At 45.1% G+C, this 24,977-nt stretch overlaps 1 protein-coding gene across 10 annotated transcripts in view; it reads left to right on the top strand.

Annotated features, from left to right (window-relative positions):
- RASAL2 (RAS protein activator like 2) overlaps positions 1-16,879 on the top strand; it is a 145,854-nt gene extending 128,975 nt beyond the window's left edge. For 7 of the 10 annotated variants that reach the window (XM_026853507.1, XM_026853505.1, XM_026853513.1 and 4 more), the window contains 6 exons: positions 770-1,631; positions 5,879-6,013; positions 7,366-7,568; positions 7,925-8,012; positions 10,686-10,716; positions 12,794-16,879. In XM_026853507.1, the coding sequence (XP_026709308.1) occupies positions 770-1,631; positions 5,879-6,013; positions 7,366-7,568; positions 7,925-8,012; positions 10,686-10,716; positions 12,794-12,936 (1,462 nt within the window). In that variant the 3' untranslated portion in view covers positions 12,937-16,879. The remainder of the gene's footprint in view (positions 1-769; positions 1,632-5,878; positions 6,014-7,365; positions 7,569-7,924; positions 8,013-10,685; positions 10,717-12,793) is intronic. The other 3 variants (XM_026853508.1, XM_026853506.1, XM_026853509.1) reach the window with 2 other exon arrangements.
- The last annotated feature ends 8,098 nt before the right edge of the window (positions 16,880-24,977 follow it).

The following is a 24,977-nucleotide window of genomic DNA, read 5'->3' as shown; positions in this document are numbered from 1 at the left end:
TTACCCAGGACTCAAATACATCTCTGGGAGTCAGTGACTTCAGCTGCTAAAAAACAGTTTTGTAATTCACTGCCTATGTGAGCGTCCGGATGCATAGTCAGCCAGAATGTTTCCTTCTGGCAATCAGGCCACTTATTTACTGCTAATGAAAAAGCTGGGCTGTAGGTGGAACTTGTTACCGGTGGAAGAGCAAAAATAGTCCTTCCTCTGTTTAGTGCAGCATTTCTCACCCTGTAATAGCTGTTAATCTGAAGCAAAAAGCTGTGACACAACAGAGCTGCCAAAGAGCTTGGATACTGTGGTCTCAGAGTGGTTTCAGTAGTGTCAGGTACGAGGGCCAGTTTCTTCCTGTGAAAATGTCTGCCCTCTGAGCTTACACTGAGATCTACAGGAGCCTTCACACAACTGCTGCAGAATGTTCAGGCCCCCACACTACATAATTCTGGCAAAGGGTTAAATCAGATCTGAACTGTTCTGAAGTCTTGCTGGAGACAGAAGGGTCTAAGCGGGGAGGATTTGGTGGGAATGGTTTGCATTTCACCTGTGAAAAAAAAATGATGAAGCACTTGAATCAAACATAATTCTCAAAGATAAGTGGATAAGGAAGAGTGTGTTCTAACTTGAACACAGAGAGCTCATAAAAGGAAATCTGCTTCCTTGAAGCTTTCAGTTGGGGGGGAGGTTAAATGAGGTAGAAAGACTTCTCTGGGACAGATCTCTCAGGGTCTTGACTACTTAAAATTTAACCACATTCCTTTCCACTCCACAGTGACTTGCATAAGCTGAAGTCTCCAACCCAGGAAAATGTAGATGGATACTTCAGGGGCAAGACCTTACTGTTGGTTCAGCAGGCATCCACCCAGAGCATGACTTACTCTGATAAGGACGAAAGGGAAAGCATCCTGCCCAATGGACGTAGCATCTCTCTCATGGACCTCCAAGATCCTCACACGGCTCACAGTGACCATGCTTCTGTTATGCATGACGTGCCTTTGCGCCTGGCCGGCAGCCAGCTCTCCATCACACAGGTGGCGAACATCAAACAGCTATGGGAAACGCAGAGCACGCCCCAGAGCGCTCCCCAGGTGAGAAGGCCTCTGCACCCAGCTTTGAACCAACAGGGCAGCCTCCAGCCTCTGTCCTTCCAGAACCCAGTTTACCATCTCAACAACCCAACCCCGCCGATGCCAAAGGCCTCCGTGGACTCCAGCCTGGAGAACCTGAGCACTGCCAGCTCCCGGAGCCGAAGCAACAGTGAAGACTTCAAACTTAGCGGACCCAGCAACAGCAGCATGGAGGACTTCACCAAGCGCAGCACACAGAGCGAGGACTTCTCCCGGCGCCACACGGTCCCGGACAAGCACATCCCTATCGCGCTGCCCCGCCAGAACAGCAGCAGCCAAGCGCAGATCCGCAAAGTGGACCAAGGCGGGCTGGGCGCCAGGGCCAAGGCACCACAGTCCTTGCCGCACAGCGCTTCCCTGCGGAGCACCGGCAGCATGTCGGGAGTGTCGGGGGCCATGGTGACTGAACCCATTCAGAATGGCAGCCGCTCCCGGCAGCAGTCATCCTCCTCTCGAGAGAGCCCTGTCCCAAAGGTGAGGGCAATTCAGAGGCAACAAACGCAGCAGGTAAGGAAAGCCTTTTTCCAGGTGCTTTCTGCTTTGATATTTAGCTTATTGCTGAGTCGACCTTCCAAGCTTTCTGACCTTTGAGTTGAATCAAGAGTACTGACACTTAAGCAAGTGGCCAGTAGTAGCAAGTGTGAGGAGTAGTTGTGCTTGTTACCCTGACAAGCTTGGCAAGCCTAGCTTACCTATTATTTTTTGATTCTTTTGTAGTAGATTTTAAAAAAAGAAAGTTTTCCATTTACTAAGGTAGCAGCAAGCCTGATGAAAAAAACAAAACTTGAAAATGGCTCTGAATAAAAAAAAATAGAAACAGCTTTGTTCCAAATTGTAGTTAAGATTGCCACGTGATACTGCATTTGCCCTGTGGTGCTAATTTAAAAGCGTAGCTACCTAAAACCAGAGATAAACAAAGATAAAATATAGAGTAAACTGCTGCCAAAATAATAAACAAGTACAGTTGTCTCAAGCATGGAGAAATCTGTATTTCACCATGATGCAACAATCTATTGCTGGCTCCCAAATAAATACGCCTTTTTCATTAATTATCCCAAACTATGAATAATGCAGACACTTACTGGAAAGGAGTGCTTATATGTACCAACTTCTAATGCACTTTATCAGTTGTTCATAGGAAACTGTAAATCAGGATTTTCCTGTCAAAAAGCCAGCATTCTTTTACCTTAAAAAAAAAAGAAAAAAAAATCCTGTAGTGATTTGCTGTGTATGAGAATCTTTTACTAAATTAGTTAATGTTAAAGAGAAAATGAGTATTTAAATGCTTGGCACTACAGCAAAGATAAAAAGTGTCTTGATCTGCAGGTCAGAGGGAAGGTGGTTGTTTTGAGAAATGTCATATTAGTGCGTACAGACATCAGCAGGGCAGGATGAGGCTTTTGAAGGCAACACCTGCGCTGTTCCTTGGGGTTGTTTTCTTCTGTGGTCACTGTGAAGGTAAACACGGTCATGTTTGATTTACCTTACCTAGTATAGAAGGAAATTTTTTAAGCTCCTGCTTTCTGCATGACCTTCTAGACCTGCTGCTCTGCACACAGGCATGAGCAAGGACTTTCACTCCAGAAAGTTGCAGCCCCTGAGGCTGAGACTGCACAGTGCTGCGGGTGAAGCTGTACCTGCAGGAAGCCAGGGGTTAGGATCCTCCTTGCCCTGTCAGGAGCATGGTGATGCAGGGGGAGGAAGGCTTTGGGCTTGTAAGATAAAGCTGGCGGAAGAACTTAGTTGCCAGCATAAGCTCCTGCTCTGCCAAACATTTTACTGATATCCTTGTTGGTGTAGCTTTCTTGGCAAACTCCTCTGTGTTAGTCAAAAGGAGGAAAATCTGGATGATGCCTGGGAACCCAGGAGCAATCAGAGCTTCAAAACTGCTTTGATACCTCAGGTTTATTAAAGTACAAGGAGATCAGAAACACTGAATCACAAAGCAAAGCTTAATACGCCAAGTTAATAATACCCAAAAAAGTAATTGCATATTGTTTGAAGTGCATATGTTTGTGTCTTCCTTTGGAGCATGTGTCTTACATTTGGGCATAGAGGCATTGATAAGTAAAGTATATTGACTACAACTAAGCCTAGTGTGGAGGTGCAGGAAATATTTAGGCCAGCAGTTCTCAGGGTCCAGTATGAACCAGTATTGTGTGATCTACTGAGTTTTATTGGATGGTTCTGTGCCGTGTCCTAGCCAAAATCTCCGGGGAGCTGGTGCCTTTCCTCAGGGCTTGGTACGGGAAGTGCCTACACAAATACACAAAGAAGGTTTTACTTTGAATGTGCTAGGATAAGGAGAAAGTACAGGTGGGGTGTCTCCAGTCTTTGTGCGAACACCTTACACGGGTGGCTTCTGCCCTCTGTGTATTTACAAGAAATGTTCGGTTATCTGTTTGCAGACTCCTGGCTCTTCTCATCTTAAATTGATTACTGCCCCCAAGTAAATCAGTTACCTTTGCTTGTTTAGCATCAAAGTCTCAGACTTCCATCTTCTCCAGTTACTTTTTACCTTCAGCTTTACAGATTCCTGCGACTATGATTGGCTTCAGGGCAGTCTCCTTCCCCTCTCTTGCAGGCGATGTGTATGTAGTTATTTTTCCACTCTACTTTCCATGCTAATTGTTCCACTGGATTCATTAGAGTCCTTGATCCTACTTTATTCAGAGAATTCAGTTTCCTTCCCCACACCCTTGAGAAATGTCTTGAAGTATGCCAAATCGAGTGGCCAAATTTTTTTTGAGTCAAATTCCATTGCGTCCTTTTAATTGCAAATTGTGTTGTGGAATTCTGTTCTTATTTGAAAAAGAAAAGAGAAAAGTTGGGCATATTCTTTCTGGGCATGTTCTTTCTAGGCATGCTTTGTGGGAGTTATAATTATTAGACTCTGTTCTCTACAAGCCCCGTTTGTTTCTGAATATAGAGCTAGGCCCTTTGTTTGCTGGGAGAGGTCACTTTTTGCCTTCCATTTCCATTTAGTAGGTAGGTGGGAACAGAAATGTCAGTGTGTTCCTCTGGAGGAGAGGCAAAGAGGGGAATTAATACATGTTCCTAGCAGGCTTTTTCTTTTTTCTACTTTATTAGAGTATAACTCATAACCCATTAGCATGTGAAGTGCTTGCCATCCACTTGGTCTTTGTAGGCTTTGTGCGTTTGGCTGAAAATATTCTGTCCTACAGCTTGCAAGGTTGTTTGGCAAGGTTTTCTGCTGATCAGCAGTCTGTTACAAGGCCTGGTGATATAATTTAGTCATCCTTCTGCTACCTTGGTCCTGCATTACTCCAGTGAACGTGACATTGTTCACCCATAGCTGTTCCTAATTCCTCCAGCAATTCCTAAAGCCAAAGGGTTTACCTCAGAGAAGAGCCTGTTGCTGGCAGAGCCACGCGCAGTTCATAGTCTCACTTGCTATGGCTGCCTGACAGCAAATACCATCAAAAAAGTATAACTAAGGAGCTTTGCCAGGCTTTCACTGCACTTGAGGGGCTACTAGCCTTTCCCTTGTGAAGATGACCTTCTAGCAAAAAGGCCTCTGCCTAAATCCAGGGATTTTTGCCTATTTCCTACTCCTTTCCTTTGCTTCTGGTGCTGGAGTCTTTGTTGCTGCTCAGGACAGCTGAGCTGTTGCAGGCAAATCCTCTGGCCAGAGCTGTTTTAGGACATGCAGCACTCACCAGCCCTGTCCCTGTGAATAAGAGAAAAGGAAATGGAGGTTGATGTGATCCATCACCTGACCCATGTAAAGAAGCTGTTACTCCCCCATAAAGAGCTCCTTACTGAAACTGAGAAATCAAAATCCCCCTCCAGGGAGCACATTTCTCTTTGGTACAATACTGATGCACTGAGCTGAAGAGCAGCTTGAGCACAAAAAGAAGCTACAGTTGGCAGAGGGAGGGAAGTTGATCTTTTGCATTTCTCAAAAAGTTAAAACAGTGTTGCTCTTTCAGGGGTAATTATGCTAATTCCTGTGCTTATAAACTTGTCTTTGTCCATGCAAATTGCTTGGAATTTGTAGCAAGCCATATTTTCCCCAGCCAGGAGGAGAGTTTCCCGTTTCTTTTCTTGGCTTCCTTTTCAGATTCCCTTGAAGAGGGTAGGCTCTGTGATGGTGTTTTACAGTTCTCCTAGTAAGCACTGCTGGCCCTGACTTCCTTTCACAGCCTTGTCTTGAGTGTACGTGCTACAGGAGACCATCTAAACCTGATAGGCGCTACACATAAAGTTACGCCTCTCTACCAATTTTTAAGTACTGCTGTGCTGTTTCATGTCCAAGCCATGCAGCCCAGTCCTCTATTGCAAAGCCTGTCTGCAGCCTGGCTGAGAGCGCTGCTCCCAAGTTAAGCTCTCAATACTCCAAAGAAACCAATCTGTTTTACCTGAACAGGCTGCAAGCAAAGCTTTGTCACTCTGTTTCCTTTGTGAAGAAAATCACAGGTTGAGAAATCTTTACTGAAAATCTGGCAAAGGGGAAAGGTGGATGTGAACAGGATTTGGAAACAAGAACTTTTCCAGAAAGAAGCTCACTTAAAAAGGAAGAACAATTTCTCAAGTACTTTGGTTTTAGAGGGACTCAAGTAAGTGCTGTACTCCAAAGTCAATGGAGGATGAAGTGTCTCTGCAGGAAAGGTTTTGGGGATCCTTTGAGACTGACAGTTTCATGGTTGTTTTCCTCCTCCAAACAAACTGGATTTTAGCGCTTATTTGTATGTTGTTTCTCTGAAAAATGCTTACAGGTATCTCTGCTTCAGGTTCAGTCACCTGTGGACTCCGCTACAATGTCACCAGTGGAAAGGACAGCTGCATGGGTCCTCAATAATGGACAGTACGAAGAAGTAGAGGAGGATGCAGAGCAGAATCCGGATGAAGTCAAGCATGCTGAGAAGGTAGATATTATTCTGTTTGCAGCTGACTTGAGGGCTGCCAGTGGGTCCTGTCCACTCCACAGCCCAGTTAAGAGCAGCTCTCAGGCACTGCTGCGACAGTCATGCTTTCAAACACAGGTTGTATTGGCACAACTTCCTGTTGTACATGCTGTCACACCTCTATGTAGTACAGTATCCCATACTATAGATTAACCCACGTGCAGGCTGTAGCATGTCAAATGAGTGCAAGGTGACGTAGCTGAGAGTTTGCACATTACAGGCTGGTATTTGGCACTTTAGTGCATTGTGAGTCACACTAAGTGTATTAGATCCTGCTCAAGTCATCATTTTTTATGACAACGCTATAGGTACAGCATGCTGCCATTTTTCTATGTTTGCAAAACATTTTAGTGATCATTGAACTCCATTTAAAAAAACCCGACTCACAATTGTTAATCCAACTGGGTATATCTTAGGATAATGCTAAGTGATTGTACAAGGTTCTGTAAATGCAATTCGGTCTTCAGCAGCAGTTGCATTCAGATTTTGTCTTGGGCTTCACCTGAAGCAAATGCCCATCAGCTAGGTAGTACAATGTTTCTGGGCTACACAGAAAAAAACATTTTTTTTAAAGCATATTTTCAGGAGTAGATACCATTTTTCCAAATACAGTTACATCTCTATGCTGCTATGGTGATGAAATTTAGTAAGAGGTCTGGTAGTTTGAGAAGGCAGGAAGTGGGGAGAACATTTGGTGGACAAGAAGCAGAAACACAGGATTATTAGGAAGGCCGAATGAACCCAAACCAAAGTGGAATATGTTGGGATTCATTGCACTATTGCAGAAGTGATGGTCCACAGAGACAGTAAGTAAAAGAACAAAACCTCAGCCAAGTAAACTTACAGGCTCTCTTCTGTAGTGAATGATTTGCTCTATCTTCACACATGTTTTTGTGCCTTGATTGGGTGCTGAAGAATGAGTTGTCTGGGTCTCACACTGATCTGTTTTGTGAGTTTGGTCACCCCAAGACAGTTTTACCGTTGAACACTATTAGCAGCTCCTGTCTGGGAACTGCTTGATTCTGGGATAACTGGGGATGTTACTAGTCAGGGCTGAGAAGCCATGTCACAGCCCTCTGCTTAAATTGTGCTACAGAATGACATCCTACATGTGGGAATAGCTCAGTGGGAGCCTATGTGCTCGTTGTCTGTGGTTGCCCACAGTTGGGTTTTTTTTTTTTCATGAAAAAAAAAATGATAGAAGTAATGAAAATTACAGTGTCCTCCCAGAATGGCAGCAGAAGATTGTAATGATCTGATCTCTTCCTTTTTCCTCTGCATCTGATTCCTTCCTTCTTTCCTTCCACCTGCAGTATGAACAAGAGATAGCAAAGCTGAAGGAGCGCCTGAAGGTGTCAAGTCGCCGGCTGGAGGAGTATGAGCGGCGACTCCTGGTGCAAGAGCAGCAAATGCAGAAGCTGCTGATGGAGTACAAGTCTAGGCTGGAAGACAGCGAGGAGAGACTGCGCAGGCAACAGGAGGAGAAGGACAGCCAGATGAAAAGTATCATCAGCAGGTGAGACTTTGGAAAGTTTGGGACTGTGTAGGACAAGCAGCTCCCCTGTCTCATGTGTGACATGAAAGGAGGTAGTTGCATGGGCTTCTTGACTTACACCATCTGAGTTGCTTGGAATCTGTACTCAAGGCAGTAGTTTTTCAGAGCAGTTGCATTTTTGGCAATGTCCATTTTGAGAATAACAAGGGTAGGCAGTTGGGAGTGTCAGATGGATAGATAAGCTTTTCCGAGTGTAGCAGAATTCTTCTCTTGCAGAGCCAGGATAATCAGAGAAGTCAAACCAACAGGCCAGAGTATCTGAAACATTCTGGAGTAGTATTAAACTGTCCTAATTCGTACGTCTTTTTCCTCATCAGACTCATGGCAGTTGAAGAGGAGCTAAAGAAGGATCATGCAGAGATGCAAGCTGTCATTGATGCAAAGCAGAAAATTATTGATGCACAGGTAAGGAGCTCAGGATCTCCAAGAACCAAGTGTTCTGTGCATAGAACTCATTATTCTCTCCTACCCTTCTCCCCCAGCACTGTTATCTAGCTCCCAAGCCAGTATTAGCCCATGGTGTTGCACATGTGACTTACTGCTTTCTAGGAGAATGTTGTGTTTTTTAATTAATAAAGACTGTACAGCCTGACAGCAAATCACAGGACTGATTGCTTCTCCAAAACCTTTTCTGTTTTGTGAAATCCCAAGGGGGTAAAGGAATAGTGGTTCCAAGTGCGGGCCAGGGAATTCTGGAAAAGCTGTGCCTCATAGCAGCATAGTTTACTTGCCATGTGCATGCATCTCAGCTGTGCGAGCTAAAAGCATGGCTTGGAACGTTCAAGTCAAGAAAAGAGAATGCTTGCAGCAGAGCATTGCCCTGTATAATGTCATACGTGGCATTTCACCCCATCTGACTGTCCACGTCAGTCCTGGAGAAATGCCCACTCTGCCACAAACCTGCTGTGCTTGCCTCAGTCTGCACAAGTTCCTGTGGCAAGTGGGACCCCGTGGGCAATGCATGTGGGTGTATTGTGTGGGATCATCGCAGCTTTTCTCCTGTGTCCATGCTGATCCCAGAGAGCAAAGCTTGTATGACAGAACCTGAGACTGGGTTGATATCTGCCTGCCACGTTATGTTTGTGATCTTTGCATTTGGAGGGTATCTTTCCTGCTGCTGGGCTTTTCACTAGTTCCAACTGTAAACCTTCCTTAATAGACAATATTAAGATGACCTGTTTCAGGAGTAACCCAAGTTACTTCAGGAAGTTGTTTCCCAACATAAAGAGTGGTGGAAGGGGGAAGCCTCAGCTGAACACTGTTAAAGATGGTGCCTGTGTATTAGAATATAGGCAAAAGGAGCACAAAGGGCATACCCAGGCCATTTTTTTTTCCTCTTGAATTGCCAGCAGTAATAGAAATGTTTGAGCTCCTGTGGAACTGTAGGGAAAATATAAAGTAGAAAAAAGCTGTGTTTTTAAAAGCCTGGTAACACTAGGAGCATATTTATAGCAGATTTCTTTTTGATAATTGGAGAAATTCTGTTTTTCCTGCTGCCTCTGCCCATTTTCCCACAGTTCTTCAGAAAGGCTGTTCGTGAAAGCTGGATTTTTGGATCCGTGCCATCTAATCTGTATAAAGCACTTGCATACAATAACACAACACTTCTGTTACCTAGCCTTGCAGAATAACAAGAAAATCCTCCTGGAATTATAGTTCCATATAGAGTTCCTAGTTATTGTGCAAGATGCTTTACATGGAGACACCAATGTAGTCACCCTTTCTAGATGCAGCTCAAGATTAAATCCTTTCTGTGTGCACTTGCACTCAGAATGCAGAGTGGGAGAGTGCAGTGCTGGAGAATGAACAGGATATAGTCAGTAACTATGGGTTTTTTATTTTCTTGGTGGTGCAGTACAGCAACCTCCAGTGTGATCGAGGACTATGGCAAGTGGAAGCTGGAGCAGAATTTGAACGTGCTGGGCCATTTTTTGGAGATGGATAGTCAGGGCATCTTGCTGTTACACACTGTTGGGATGGCACCTCATCCAAACAGCAGCCTGTTTTTTGAAGGAGGTGATGCTTTTTCATCTGCCCCAAGAAGGTGAAAGAGGCACTGAGAAAACTCATAAAAAGTTATTTTTGGAGGGGAGGATTTGAGAGATCCTGACTGACTAAGAAACTTGCCCTTCTCTTTGCTACCTGTCCGTGCCAGTAGGCTCTTAGCCTTGGTGTGAGGTTATGGGCTAGCAGGGTGGAGAGTGGACCAGCCTAATCCCTCAGTGTCAGCAGCTGGCAAAGGGCACTGCTGCTGACTTGGGAAAGCTTCAGACCTCAGGGCTGGGAAGGTCCTTGATCACACTTGATCAGAGGATGCATCATTTATCACCTGCAGTGGAAATTGTTGAAAAGAAAGTAGCAAAGCAGTAGCATTACTGATTCCTTTTTAATCTGATGTTTTTTTTCTTTGGAAGTGTTGTTATCTACTTGGGCAGGCAAGGTCATCAACAGAGCTTAACTGCTTTGGTGTCAGCCAGCTCATGGGGGAAGCTTAGTTGTCATTGCCCTTTCATGGGTACCAGAGCAGAAGAGGAAACTGATGAAAGATTCAGGATAGGCACACCAGAGGAGCCGAAGTGTTTGCTGGGTTCTGTAGCAGTCCCTCTAAATTTGGGCTTCGAAGGTTTTTCTTAGCCTGTGATTTGTTTGGTAGAGGGATATAGCAGTGGCTAGAAAAGAAAAGGTGTTTTTCCTGTGAGATTTGTGGAGTGGGGTGAGACCCTGGCTCATCACACCTGTCTGAAGAGTTAAATGGCTGCAAGGAGACAGCAGTAACCCAGGCTGCTTGTGTTTAGCTGCATCAGCACAAGATGCTTTTCAAGATTTGCCCTTCTGTCTGGTGGGCAGGTGCAGTAGCAGCACAGCACCGATGCCCAGGGACACCCTTGCTCTTGGTACCCATGGTGTGCACCGCGGCTCTGGGCAGCGCCGTGGGTCTGCACCTCCCGGCTGGCTCTGGGCCTCCCTGGCCGAGCAGGGGCTGGCTCTGGCTGAACTCTGTCCTCGGAACAGTGGAGCTGCAGAGAGTACTGGCCCAGTTGCTATTGCAAGTGACATCTCCGCTGTGTTAAATTACAGGTCATAAATGGGGATGAGATAATTCAAACAGGCAAGTAAACCCAATCAGTTCTCTAGCTGAGCAGTACCCAGTCCTGGCCCAGCACACTGATCTCCTACCCATTCCAGCTCCTCCCACTCCCTGCACCCAATTCATGTGTGTTAGAGACATCTTTGTTAGATGGTATTTTCCTTCCGATGAGAAGATACCTCTACTCTCCAAGCTCATGCTTTTAAGATTGATTTTTTTTTTCCTTTTTTTTTTTTTTTTTTTCCCAAGAGTAGATTTCCAGCTGTTTGGCAAACTAGCATAGTGAGCCACTCGTCAGTGCCGGAAAATAACCAGCCTTTCAATTTTAACTCTTTGGAAAGCTATATTCTTTGGAAATAAATTTTAAATTATATATTCCAGGTGAAATTTAGTCCAAAGAGGAGGAGCTTTAACTTGCTGAAGAAAACATTTCTGTTAAGGCAGTTGTGTTTTGCAGGATTTATTTCAGCATGGGAGGAAAGGCTAAGGCCTTTAACTCCTCCATTGTCCGTTCTCTATCCTTACACTATCCTTACACTGACTGGATCAGAGCAAGTGCCAGGGCAGGCCATAGCCTGCCTTGCTCTTTGTTGATTCCTCATGCCACCTCCTCCATTTGATCTGCTATACAGAGCTTGGTCTCTTCAGGGCTGTTAATACAAGCAGTACTTAAATTCTGCTTTGTTTTTGCACCCTAACACTTACCCCTGTGGGGAAACCTGCTGAGAAAAGCAAACATGACTTGATTACTGATGTACCACACAGCTGATGTGCTGGGATCAGAATCTCAAGGGGCTGTTGCAGCACTTAGGTCTCCTGAGCAGTGTGTCTGAACTATCCCTTAATGTTTGTGCCTCCTGTGCATCATTATTCTTTACATTTTGTTTCTCAGTGGGCTGGACTGGGAAGAGTTCCTGCATGCAGCTTTTCTCATTCAAGTAAATTAGACATTTTTCCTTCTCAAAGGAAAAAAAAGCCAATCAGCTGGTAGCATGGAGAGCATATTTACCTTTTGCTGTCTCTGTTGCTGCTTTGTGTGGCCACATTTTTTTTTTTCTTTTTGAGAGAAGATGAAAATTTTCATTTCTAATTGTGTAGGGTTGGCTTGACCCTACAGTGCTTTATCCCACTGAAGATAATCTAGCTGTTAATAGGCTGGGTTTTGTTGATGGGTATTTTATTTTTTTATAAATTTAGTACACATCCTTTAGCTTTCTGCTAAAAGTAGAGGCTGGCACTTTCTGTGCCAGAAGAATTAATACAGGGATGTGGGAACCCTTGATTCGGCGGAGCCTGGGAGCCCCTCTGAGCTGGAATGGGTCTAGGAGCAGTGTGTTCAGTGTTTGTTCTTTCTGTTCTGTCGATGGCATCTCCCCCTCCACCCACACTGCCCTCTTCCCCTTCCCCTCAAATAACCCCTTAGTTTTAGCTTTTGGCTGCTTCTTCTCCATGTTGCTGTTGCACCCTCACTCCTGCTGGTGGCTGCAGGCTGCCATTATCTGCTTTTCTGTTTTTATTTGTTTCAAGCATACCATGAGTTTATTCTAAGCACATCCATCCAAAATACATAGACAGTGGCCATAAGATACCACTTGCACTTTTCTCTGCCAGATGAAGCCTCCACCACTTTTATTTTCTGCTGCCTGTTTCTGTTTTTCTAACCTATTTTTAAAAAAATAATTGGCTATTGTTGTTATTAACACCAACACCCTTTCCCCACTCCCCCCCCACCCCATGGCAAAATACTGCATTTCCATCTGCCTCAGTTGGCGGCTGTCTGGATGAAGCCACCATGACTGGATCCGTTCACACATGTAACTTTGACTCACTGTCACCTTCCATCACACTTAAAATGCCAGGAGGGCCAGGCCAGCCTGTGAAACATCCATGGCACGTGGGGGCCACGTTACCACAAGAAAACAGAAAGAGGCAGACATCCCATCTTACCAGAGAATGTTAGCCAAGCTGCCTCTGCCTAGAAACCACCTGAAGACACTGTCACAGCCCTGCGTCCTGGAGGCTCTCCATAAAGCAGGCTTGTGGGGCAAAGGCATGTTGTTGGTGAAGGGGGCTCTGACTTTGTGGGTGTTTGTTGCAGGAGAAGCGGATCGTGTCCCTGGACTCAGCCAACACGCGGCTGATGAGTGCCCTGACCCAGGTGAAGGAGCGCTACAGCATGCAAGTCCGAAATGGCATCTCCCCCACCAATCCCACCAAGCTTTCCATCACGGAGAATGGTGAATTCAAAAACAGCAGCTGCTAACGGGGCAGATGCTGCCAGCCGTCTCCCCAGGAGAAGGGCAAGAGGGAGCAGACTCAAGAAACCTTCAAAATAGCCCCCCCTTTCCCTTACAGGTTTACATAATGCTGCTAATAAAATGGAAAAGAGAAAGAAGGACTTTGAAAGGTGGGCTGTAATTCCCTACTCAAGGCCAGGAGAACCGGGCTCCCGAGAACAAGTCCTTCCATATCACTGTGTAAATAGAGGGAGCTCTTGGGTCATGTACAGAAAATGATGATGTAATATACCAAAAGGAAGTGAATACTGTAGATTTTTTTAATTATTGCTATTTTTATTATTATTATTTTTTTCTCTTGTTGAAAGCACTGCAGTCCTTGGAGGAAGAAGAGGGGAGTGTGAGTGCATGTGTGTTGTGGGTGAGAGAGATGAGCAGTGGGTTACATTAGACAGCAGCTCTGTATATCAGGCTGACTGATACATGAGTGGAGTGAAATAGTAGTGAAATGAATTCTATAAGAAAACTCATCTGCTGGGTTTTTTCCCCTCTTCTCTAGCTCTTGTTTAACTGAATGCAAACTCAATAGCAAACGTTTTAGCAAGAAAATTGTCTCTTGCTGGACCCCATACCTACTTTTGGTTGGTCTCCAGCAAAAAATTGTCAGTCTTTTTGAACAAGGTAAAAACTTGGAGCAGCAAGCGTGTTTCCTTGCATTTGCACACAGTCAGGCTTCCCGTCAAACAGACAGAAGGAATCTGCAGTTTTTCAAGGTAGGATTCTTTCTTTTTTACCCCAGTTCTAATGCAGTTTTATATTTTCCGTTTTGAGAATTTACAGACCTGTAAATACTTTTTTTAGAATTTCTATCTAGTGCCCACTTGATGCACCCTGCAGCGACAGCCTTGCTGCTCCATCAGCAACAGTCGGGTTAATGCTCTGAGGAGGGGGCTGACCAAAGAGTGCCCGTGCCCAGCAAAGCAGACTTTGGTATGCAAAATTTCCTTTTTCCTAGAGGATTTCTGTATTTTAACTGTCGCTCAGTTTTCACTATTTCAGCTACTAGCTTAGCCAGTCTTGTTCCAATGAAAGATGCTTTCTGCAGGTTTGTGTGAAAAGCTCTTCCGTTTCCACTGAAATTTTCCTATCTCTGGATACTTTAAAGGTTGGGGGGTTTTTGAAGTTCTGTACACACCATTTTTTTCTTAAGGAGTTTTGACTAAGCTTTCATGTCCAGTTACTTTCAGTTGCATTTCATAAGAAGCACACTTACAAGCTGTATGTGAACGCATAGGTAGTTACAAAGTGACCTTCTTGTGGATGATCATGACATTCACAAACCGTAAAAGATTAACAATAAATGATACAGTATTGTCAGTTCTCATTATTTCATCACATGCCACAATATTTAGTCTGAGAGGGATTTTTTTAAAGCCCCAGATTCTAGAGTCAAGTAATAGCATGGGAATCTCCACTGTCACTTTTTGGTGTACACTTCTAGCCCCCAACCTCTCAAAATAAAGTTATTGCAACAACAATTCAAATTTTGAATTACAAACACATACTAATAACAGTGAGTGTGATTAGCCATTCAAACGTGTTACGGAAATTAGAAATTGGAAAAGTTGACTTCAGCCGGGTGCCTTGTTGCAGGATGTTTTTAACAAACAGTTCAGGCTGCAGCTAAGAAGTTAGTGAGGTGGCTGAAATCATCCAGCCTGTGATACAGAGAAGGTCAGAGCTGATGATCTGATTATCCTTTCTGAATCTCTAAAATTGTACTACATTAGAAATGTAGGAGTTTCTCAGCCAATTCCTTGACCTTCTGAAAGTGACCCCTGCTGCCTTCAATGTGAAGGACTGGCAATACTGAGGACCCAGATTCAGTGTCTGTTGTCAAGTTTGTTTGTTCTTTGGAAATGAATTAATCTCAGCTCTGTGGGCAAATGCCACTTGTGACAGAGCGCAGTGTGTTAACTGTTCTGCCTGATTACTGTGTTACCCGTCACACGAGTATGTTACTAACTATGCATAAATACAGAGACCACATCCCCTGCTCTGTGGGATGTATAAGAAAAATGTGTATGAATCTCTCCTAGCAAGGCCTTGGCGGTTAATTTACACCTACAAAAGACTTGTCTGCAGTGAGTTGTGATTTTTATTTAATGCCTGGCCCTTTCAGGTCAAAGTTCTCTGGCTGCTCAGATGTGACTTGGTACAACAGGCCAAGGATCATCCCTTTCTTGTCTGTGGAGTATCCATAGTGAAGTCAGCACTGTCTGACACACCTGAGGTTGTGCTCTGTGTTTGTTCTGTAGTGGTTTCTTTTTGATACTTTCCAAACTATCTTCCAGCTCTGGGTCGTCACTGACCTCTGATATTTTCTTCCTCAAACTGTGCCTTTTAAGTTCCTTCTTCCTTCGTGCATCACAGCCGTAGTCAGTCTATCGAGTTTGTATTAATCTGGTTTGTGAGTAGCTCTGTTTTACAAGAAACCTTTGCAAACCCCTTTTTGTTAAGTTTTTTGTGTGATTTGCAGCTCCCCTTTGCTATGAACTGTAATCACATGGCTGCGTCATGGGAAATCTGTTCCCCAAGGCAGCCTTTTCACCTGGACACGTGCATTGCTCACTTAGGACACAATGCAAATAGTATGGGTGTTGTGTGGCTGAGGTGTACGAGCGAGTGGTCATAGGAATGAATACATTGACTAGAACAAGGCAGAAGCAGATATGTCATTCTGGTGGTGTTAAGTCTAGCATTAATTCAGGAAATGTGCTTCACCGGAGCTTTCTGGGAGACGAGCAAAGATCACTGGCCGAGCTGTGTGGTTTGATGCTCAAGACTCCAAGGCATCCACTGTGGTTTCTGCAGAGAAATGCAATAAGGGCAACATTTCAACCCTGACTTTTAGAGGGGAAACAACACCTGCCCCAAGATTGATATGTTTTGGTGAGGTCTTCACTAACATATCATTCTAATAATGTACCTTCTCCCATGTATTTTTTAACCTTGTAGAATGCTTGTAAGAAAAAGTTGCTATTCTAAAAGAGTCTGACCCATCAGTATTGTCCTCACAGCTTGTGGCTAGGCCGGTTGATGCTCTTCTATTTCAGTTTCTACCCTGACGTGCAAAGTGTTCTCCTCTGGCTTGTGCTATAGAGGAGAAGTTGCCTATTGACCCAAATGGGAGTGAAGGTTGCAGGCTGACAATGCTGCAAGACTAAAATTGATTAGCTGCAGAACAATGTGTTATGCTCCTGAGTTCTGCAGGCAGCTGTCTCTCCTAGTTTGTTACCAAGCAGCTTTCTAGAGAAATTTTAAGACACCTCAAGCTGACAATATGTGAAAATGCCAGCTTCTATTTTGTCCAGCCCAATAAAATTCAAGTGGCAGTAAACCACGTGGCAGCCAAAAGGTCTGTCTGTTTTGGAGAAGAGCTTTAACTGGCCCTGATCACATTTGGTTTAAGACTAGTAGCCAGTGGGTTTCTGCAGCAGTGAGAGAAGTAGTAAATAGTGCACAGATGAGCTCTACAGACATTAGGTTTTGGTTCATACTTTCAGCAAATGCATCAGACTGTGTCTAATGCTATTGCAGGAAACTGCTGCTCTCATTTGGGAACAGCTGAAGTAGCGCAGGAAAAATTTAATAGCCTGTAGGAGTAGTACTTGTGTATTCCTAAGACTGAAACAGAAAAGTTGCCCCATCCTGGCATCTCAGTCCTTGCTGGCCACGTTACTCAGTGCTGTTCTAGGACGATTCAGCCCAAACCACAAAGCCACCCGGGCTTCCCAGTTCCCAGAAGCAGCTGGCAGCCAGCGTGGCGGGGCAGGGAAGCCAAGCGGCCTTTGGGCACACTGGAGCCTTCTGCAATACTGTGTGTGGGCACTCAGGTGACCACAATGACATGGGAGAGGCAGTCATGGAGAAGAGAGGGAGCATGGCCTCAGGAATTCAGACCTTTTCCTTTTGTAAGTGAAATAGATTTCTCATCCAGGAGTTAGCAACTATTATTTCCCTGGTGAATTAAAAATGGGCAGCTATGCACAAAAGCACGGATTCATACAGCTACACATTTCTGCAGCATTCCTCTCCAGTGGCATAACTGAGGCAGGGGATCCAGAGGAGAGTAGAAAGGGATGTGTATATTTTCTAGTTAGAAGTGTATCCAGTAATAAATTCTGTCTCCTTCTAATAAGTCATCCAAGAAACGGGGTTTATTTTATGTTCTTGCAATTGCTTTGGGTTGGCTTAAGCTTTTTGTTTTTTACATGATGTATTAATTTCATGTTTTAATGCTTGCTTAAACCCACAAGCTTTTAACTTCATCTGAAAACTCACTGATTGAAGCCCATCAATTTTACAGCAGTGCCCGTAGAATGTGACATCAGTACTTACCTGCTAAGGTCACTGTGTATGTATGAATTCTGTTTGTGTTCTGGAAAAAGTCTAAAATGTCTGTGTCATTCCTGAAGAATAATTCCTGTCCGGGTTGAACCATTAAATGTATTTCCATTAGTGATTAACATGGTGAGCCACAGGTATCCCACTGAGTCTGACAGAGCAAAAAGGGTTACAAGGGTGTCATTACAGATCATGCCTGCCAGGAATCCTACCTGTAAAAATAGATTTTCTGTCTCAAGGGCCTTAATAAGAGTGTTGCTACACAGAACTGTTTTACAATGATAGCTCTAAATAATTTATTTTTTATTTCAACAAAGTACACCTTAAAAAGTAATAAACTTGTTTTTCAAGCCGTATTTTTATGCTGGTAGCACTGGACTGTTTGGTCTCTGAGATTCCATTTCTGCATTTCATTGCCTGGGTTTGTTCTAAAGAAGATTTATTTTTGTTCTGTGAATAATTTTTGAAGGTTCTTGTAATATGTACAGATATAGATACATTTGAGGTCTTTTATTGATATTCCTACAAAGAATACAAATAAACTTTAACTTTAAACAGTTCGGACTCAGTTAAACCTATGCTGATTTAAAATTCTGCTCTTTCTTCTCCCGGGTTGTACTTGTCTTCTGTGTAACTTCAGAGGGTGGAGGGAAACAGGTGGAGGGAAGTGACCTGAACGTTTGGGACATGAAGCAGAGGGAGTGCGTGACTGAGCAGAGCAGCAAAATGAATTCCCTTTTCATGTTTCTGTGGCCGGGTGCTTCACTGGGGTGCCCAGCAGAGCTCCCAGGGCTGCGTCCCCCAGCTCTGCCTCCCCGTGACTTCTCGCAGTTTCCCAAATGTCCACTTGCTGGGAAAGATCTGGTGGTGTAGAGTGAGAGAGCGACGAGGTGTGGAGACACGGGGAATTGCTCTCTGCTTCTTTTATCCAGAAAATCCTATGCCTAACAACCACCTCTTCAGTGGTGAAAAGAGAGCCTACCTTGTATTAATTAATGTGTTTATTCCTCTGGTGCGATCAGCCCAGTTTTCTTGTTCAGTCAATTCCTAGTTTACAGGTTCTCATGCACCAGCCCAAAGCTGCAGAGTTTGAGGTATGGACATAAAGAGGAATATGTATTTACAGGTTCACATAAAATGCTGGATTCTAAGCAATTTATATTTATTCTTCATCTATGGATGAAATCTTGTATATAATGAGTTGGAAACCCTTTTGTATTGAACTTACTGAGTGAAAAATCTGTACTCAAGAGAATGTTTTGCTAATAGTCTTTTCATTTTCATTTCACATGATTATTTTTTTCCATAGCTTTGAAGCCTGCAAAATACACCCAGCAAACTTGGGGTTGTTACTGTGTGCCTCCACCCTGGCCCTGCACTTTGTTCTTGTTCAAGTCCCCTGCGTGTTCTGCCTTGTTCTTGCTTAGGCTATAAGTTTTTCATGCCAAGAGTTGTCTTCCTGCATGTTTGCACAGAACCCAGAACAGCGGGTGCCTGGCGCTCCTGGGCACGAGGGCAGCACAAACAGTGTCTCTGGAGAAGGAAGATCTCTAAATCCCCATGCACGGGTCCTGCCTGTCTTCAGTGCCCACCCAGCAGGTCCACCCGCTCCCCTGCGGCGGTGCCCAGGGCAAGGCAGAGGCAGGTGAGGAGTGGGACAGGACAGGGCGCAGAGCCAGCAGGCAGAGTGATCTCGGTGTGATGTCTGGCAGTGGTTTTAGGAAGGGGAGGCTGGAGGGGTGAGGGACAGGCAGGAGAAGGCCACCGGAGGGGGTGCTGGCTGAGGCAGAGGGAGGAAAGCAAGGTAGAGCCAAGAGCCTCGCACAAGGGCCAGTCAGGATGGCACTGGGATAATGCAGTTAAAACTAGGGGGAGTCTGAGCTTTTCCCTGACTGTCCCAAAGCAGCTGATCCTCAAGTGTTCAACCCTGCTGAGGATGTTGAATTCCACTTTACCTTGGACGTGCTTTTCACTTCCACTGTGCAAAACTCCCACATGTCAATGTGCAAATGCTTCTCCCATTTCTAGCCATTCTGGACAAAACACACGGGGCTCTGGGGCCTGGCCTCATTGCTCTCACAGTTCACCCACTCCAGCTGGGAAATTCCTTTGGAGAAGCTTCCCTCCAAGAGTTCTTCTGCCTAAAGGATGCAAGTGTAAAGCCTTCCACGATTTCCTGTGTGCACAAACACATGCCGCTGCTTTAAGTAAGCAGCAGCTGCCGCTTAAATCCAGTAGCAGATGGAATACCAATTTGCTTACACTGAGATATGAGTCTCATGAGAGCCCTTTCTCTTACCAGAACCCATCTCGCATTGCTGTCCTTCACCTTTCTCCTGGTCCCATAGACTAAATGGCCTCAGAGCTCCAGTAAATGTATTCAATTTCTGTTTTTTGCTGTAAGAGGTAGATCAAATAACTCGGTTGTAGGCATGAAACCTGGTTACCTGCTGGTTCTTCCTGCAGTGAGTGTGAATACCTTTCCTTACTCAGCTTCATGGGAACATGTGATCCTGCTGATGCAACTGGAAACATGAGTTCCATGGACCTTGGGGAGGTGTGGCTGGACCTGTGTGGAAGAAAAGGATCTGGGGGTTCTAATTGACAAGCAGCTGAACGTGAGCCAGTAGTGTGCCCAGGTGGCCAAGAAAGTCAACGGCATCCTGGCTTGTATCAGCAATAGAGTGACCAGCACAAGTAGGGAGGTGATAGTCCCCCTGTACTCTGCACTGGTGAGGCCACACCTGGAGTGTTGTGTCCAGTTTTGGGCACGTCAATACGAGAGAGATCTCGAGGGGCTGGAGCAAGTGCAGAGGAGGGCAACAAAGCCGGGGAAGGGCCTGGGGAACAGATCCTGTGAGGAGCGCTTGAATGAGCTGGGACTGTTTAGTTTGAGGAGGAGAAGGCTGAGGGGAGACCTCATCACTCTCTACAGCTCCCTGAAAGGACATTGTAGAGAGGTTGGTGCTGGTCTCTTCTCACGAAGTGACAGAACAAGAGGGAATGGCTTTAAACTGCAACAGGGGAGGTTCAGAGTGGACGGGAGGAAAAAATTTTTCACAGAAAGAGTGGTCAGAGAGTGGAATAGGCTGCCCAGGGAGGAGGTGGAGTCACCGTCCCTGGATGTGTTTAAGGGTGGTTTAGATGAGATGTTGAGGGATATGGTGTAGGGGAGAACTTGTAGAGTAAGGCTGGTGGTTGGACTCGATGATCCCAAGGGTCTTCTCCAAGCTGAATGATTCTGTGACCTGAACCCACTTTTTGGCACCCCTGCTTAGCCCAGCTCAGTAGCAGAGCAGACTTGGCTGAGATGATTGAGGAAATTATTACTAATATTGCAGAATCTAACTCAGAATGAAATGTGGTCTGCATAGAGATGAATGAGGGTTTTCAGTCCCTTCTCTGTGTTGTCCAGGCTTCTGTTTACAGCAGGATACAGATGTTGTACCCTATTTTGGTTCCTATTTTGCTTGGCAAGGAGGAAGTCCTGCATGCAGTGAGGGAGGAAGAGCTACAGCTGTGTTGCAGGCTTCATTTGCTCCCCCCTGCCCTTTGTTGCTTCTCTCCCTGCACTTAGCTCACAGAAGGTCAAGACAACATTCAGGTGCCATGCAGGACACTACCTGAAACTATCAATTTAGGAATTATTGCTCTAAGAGAGGCTGTTTTGCTGATGGGACTGCATCTTGCCTCCCTCAATTAACTACTGTTTATATTCTCCTGGTCTGCAGTCACACAAGAGAAAATGTATTTTCAGAATTCCTGGTATATTTACAAGCAAAAATGAATACTAATGAACATAAACAAATGCCAAGTACCACACAGCATGTGGTACCTTGCAAGGACAGTCCCTCCTGGCAGTACGCACAATGCCATTGTGTAACTTGGTGATCACTGGAAGGCTCACAGAGGTGGCTGTCTCTGCAAAAGCATTGCCTTTGCATTTATAGGTGCAAGTAAACTTGTTGGGGAAGGAAGCTGAACACAGTAAAGATATGGTAGGGTGGCAAGAGCTCCTTAAAGGTTAAGATGCTTCTGTGAGCCCTTGGCAAGATGGAGCAGAGGAACGGGCTGTTCCCCACCCAGAAAGCAACGACTGCAGAAGCAGTTTCCACCCGGAGAAGCTGCTTTTGTCTCATGGAAAGGTCTGTAGAAGTAGCATGGCTGGGCGTTGGGGTCGGCCACTCCTGGGCTGGGACCTGTTGTTTGGGAAGAAGGGAAGAGCAATGCACTGGCTGCTGCTTTCCCTTTTCTTCCTTGGAGGGCAAACCCTTCCTGAGAGCCCCTGCTCTGGCAGGGAGCCTGGCTGTGACACCCCGTACACATTCAGCAGCTGACTTCTGGGCAGAAAATCTTTCTGCAGAGCCAGCATTGTGGCTGTAAGGAGGAGTTGTCCTTACCAGGGGCACTAACTAGGAATGTCTGGTAGAAAACTACTTTCTAAAGGCCTTGAAATGGTGCTGGGTGGATTCCAGTTCTCATCACAGTCTGAGAATTTGCTTCGGTCTCCAAAGTAGCTGAAATGTCTGGGACACACATCCCCTTTGGGCACAGGGCTTTGCCCTTCAGCTCATACCCAGAATGTGTGTCCCTTTTTGCCTTTACCTCAGGTGTGATTGCATAGTCTGTGTTTTGCTGTTCAAAGCTTTGCTCTCCAGCAAGATCTCCGCACTAGTTCCTTCAGCACGTTCAAAGGACTCTCTTCAGGGCTCAGGACTTCCCTGGTGGGAAGGCAATGAAAGAGGAGGACTGACTTCCCTTTCCCTGGGAAGCCGCTGCAAAATTTTATTTTATATTGTTGTATGTTTTTTAGCATCAGGAGTCACTGAATCACTTTGACCTGATCAAGACACTCATAATGGGGATTAAGTGGAGCACTGCCTTTCAGATTTTTCTCCATTATAGGGAAACTGTGAAGGGTAGCCCCGTGCTATGCCAGGATCTGTGCTCTACTGACATCCATGTAGGAATTCATTGCTACAGCAACGAATAAGGCCAAAAAAGCTGATAAAATACATAGCATCTCCTCTGGGATTGACTAAGAGCAGAGAGATCACTACTCCCTCAGTAATGTTTTTTTTGTCATGGGTTGTTGGTTTTTTTCCTTGAAAGGAATACATTCCAGATTGTGGCTTTGGCAAAATGAGCTTAAAACGGAAAGTCCATCTGCCCCAACTGCTGACTTGACAACTGTGATGCGGGCATTAAGCTGTGTGCCTAAAAGGGAAAGATGGGAAGACCCAGGAGACAGCATACTCTGTCCCTCTCGCAGTTCACTACTGCATGCACAGTAATGCTCTGTTCAATCACAGCTGACGTCTTTTTATGAGACTTCTGCCAATGCACTGGTGGTCTAACAGCTGCTGGGAAATTTTCCTGAAGGGCTAGACTGGGGTTTTTTTGATGTAATGACTGTTCTCTAGAGTGTTAGCATAGTATCACCAACGATAATGCTCCCACCTGTATGCAAAGCATTTCCCATTGTGGTTAGGGAGAGAAGCTGAGTGTGAGCTGGAACGCCTGCGTGAGCTGCTGAAATGTATTGGCACCAGAGGAGTCTGTGAAGAGCAAACATCAGTTATCTCAAAGATAGAAATCCTGGGTAAAAAGAGCCATTTATGGTTACAGCACTGATAGTGACTTTTCAAGTGCCTTTCAAAGCCACTGAAATTATCTCTTTAGCCACTTGCCACTGGGCCCCGGCCTGCTGATCACAGGAGGAGCCGGGGGGTAGTCCCAGGCCTGTCCTACGCAGATGTCTGTGTCACATCACCAAGTTCAGTGGCCAGCAGAGCTGCTGCTCTGCCTGCTCTTCGCAGGACGGGAGTGGCAAGAAGCTGCAACCAGATGTCAGGGTGCTGAGAGGAGAGGAGTAGAGGGGCTGGGTGAAGTAGGAGGAGCAGCGGTTTGTGGCTATCCAGAGTAGAAATCAGCTGACAGGAGCACGTACACCCCATCATTTGGGGGTCCTCTTGCTGCCGGCACCAGCGGCCCCTCATGCTGGGGTGTCTGTCTGCCCCAGGTAGCAGCTCTTGTGTTTGAAGACAAAAGATGAGACTGTGCCCATAGGGCCACTGAGGTTGGCCCCTTGGCAAGGAGCTTGGCGAGTCCTTGGTTCAAAAATACTCAGGCATCTGATTTCAGATGGATTTAAGTATCTTTAGGATCTGAGTCTTTGACTGGTTTCAGTCTTGCTGTTCTGGAGTCTAAGCCTTGGACAGGTGTTTCCCTGGTGATTTTGCTCTGTGCAGCTCTCATGTATTCACACCTTTCTCTGCAGTTTGCCCATATGTGGGAATACACTGATACAGATTTATTCTCTCTGACTGGGGCAGGCCTGTAAAATATATGTCACACTCATGCTCCCCAACAATACGTGCCCTTCCAGATTGGGGAAATAAATGCTAACCTAGCCTTTTCTTGATCCTAAGCAATAAAAGCAGCTTTTGCTCCAGAGATGTTCTTTATGCTCTTTGGCATAAGGTAAAAAGGCTTTTATTGTCCCACAGTCTTTGGGGCATCAGCAAATCAGTACTTCAGGTGTTGACCTCACAAAGCAGGATGCAATTAAATAGTTGGAAATTTTATATTGACACTGAAGTTTTTATACCTCCCAGTACAACATTTGCAGCTGGCTTTGATCAAAGATGGTATGTGTGTCATCATAAAGAGCCCAAAGATCTTGCATGAGCTGATAATGGATGTGGAGGAGTCCAGTGATGTGGGATCTGCCTAACTGACACCTGCCTTCAGCCCAGTTGTTGGCACGTGGGCTACCTTCCCCATTGGAAAGGTCACCCCAGCCATCAGAGGGAGAAAATTTGGTGGGTCGGGAGTCTTGGTGTTGTTATTGCAACTTCACTGTAGTTCTTCCATGAGAGGGTTGGCATTTTCATTGTCAAGACTCTGCATGTAACTTGCAAATTTTTGATTTTGTTTCGTCTCTTTACAATGCGTGTAAGTGGAAGCTGAGTACGTACCACACCGGTGCCAGGCTCTATGGCCATTCTTTTCCCGTTTCTCCAGGTTCCCACTACATTTTTTGGCTTATAAGGGCCGCAGCTATTGGGCGAGCCTCTACTAGAGTGAGCCTGGAATTAATTTGATAAATGAATCCTACGCATGCATGACACGAACACACTCATTGCTACAAGCATTTCTTTAACCACTGCTCCCTTATCAGCATGAAAAACAAGCGTGTTGAGTATCTTGGGCAAATACACTTGTGCAGATGCTGGGAGAGCTACAAGCACTATCAGCAAACTGGTTCAGGGGTAACATTTGCAATTCAATACGCTTTGAATTGCTGTCAGTAAAATGCTCATCTTTCCTGAAAGCCTTAGGCCATCCCTGCTAACTCACTCTGTCCTATCCAAGAACACATCAAGATCTGTCATTCTGACAAAGTCCACTTAGATTTCCCACACACACTGCCCTCTCAATTTATGTCTGACTGAAGTACTAGGGACATAAAAAGGAGGACAAAGCAGATGCTAACTAGCTAATTAACAAATCTCTCCTTCCCACTCACAGACTGTTCTGAAATATTTCTCTCTTAGAGAAGTGGTATTTATTAGGAAAAAATAGCTAATGATTAATAGCTGTGCAATAACGCACTGATGTTGTTAATAAACAGCT

The sequence above is a fragment of the Athene cunicularia genome (genome assembly GCF_003259725.1).
Source record: "Athene cunicularia isolate RWA chromosome 8 unlocalized genomic scaffold, athCun1 chr8_part1, whole genome shotgun sequence".
NCBI classification, from domain to species: Eukaryota; Metazoa; Chordata; class Aves; order Strigiformes; family Strigidae; genus Athene; species Athene cunicularia.
The sequence above is the reverse complement of the archived record's forward strand: the minus strand, read 5'-3'. Positions and strand labels throughout refer to the sequence as shown.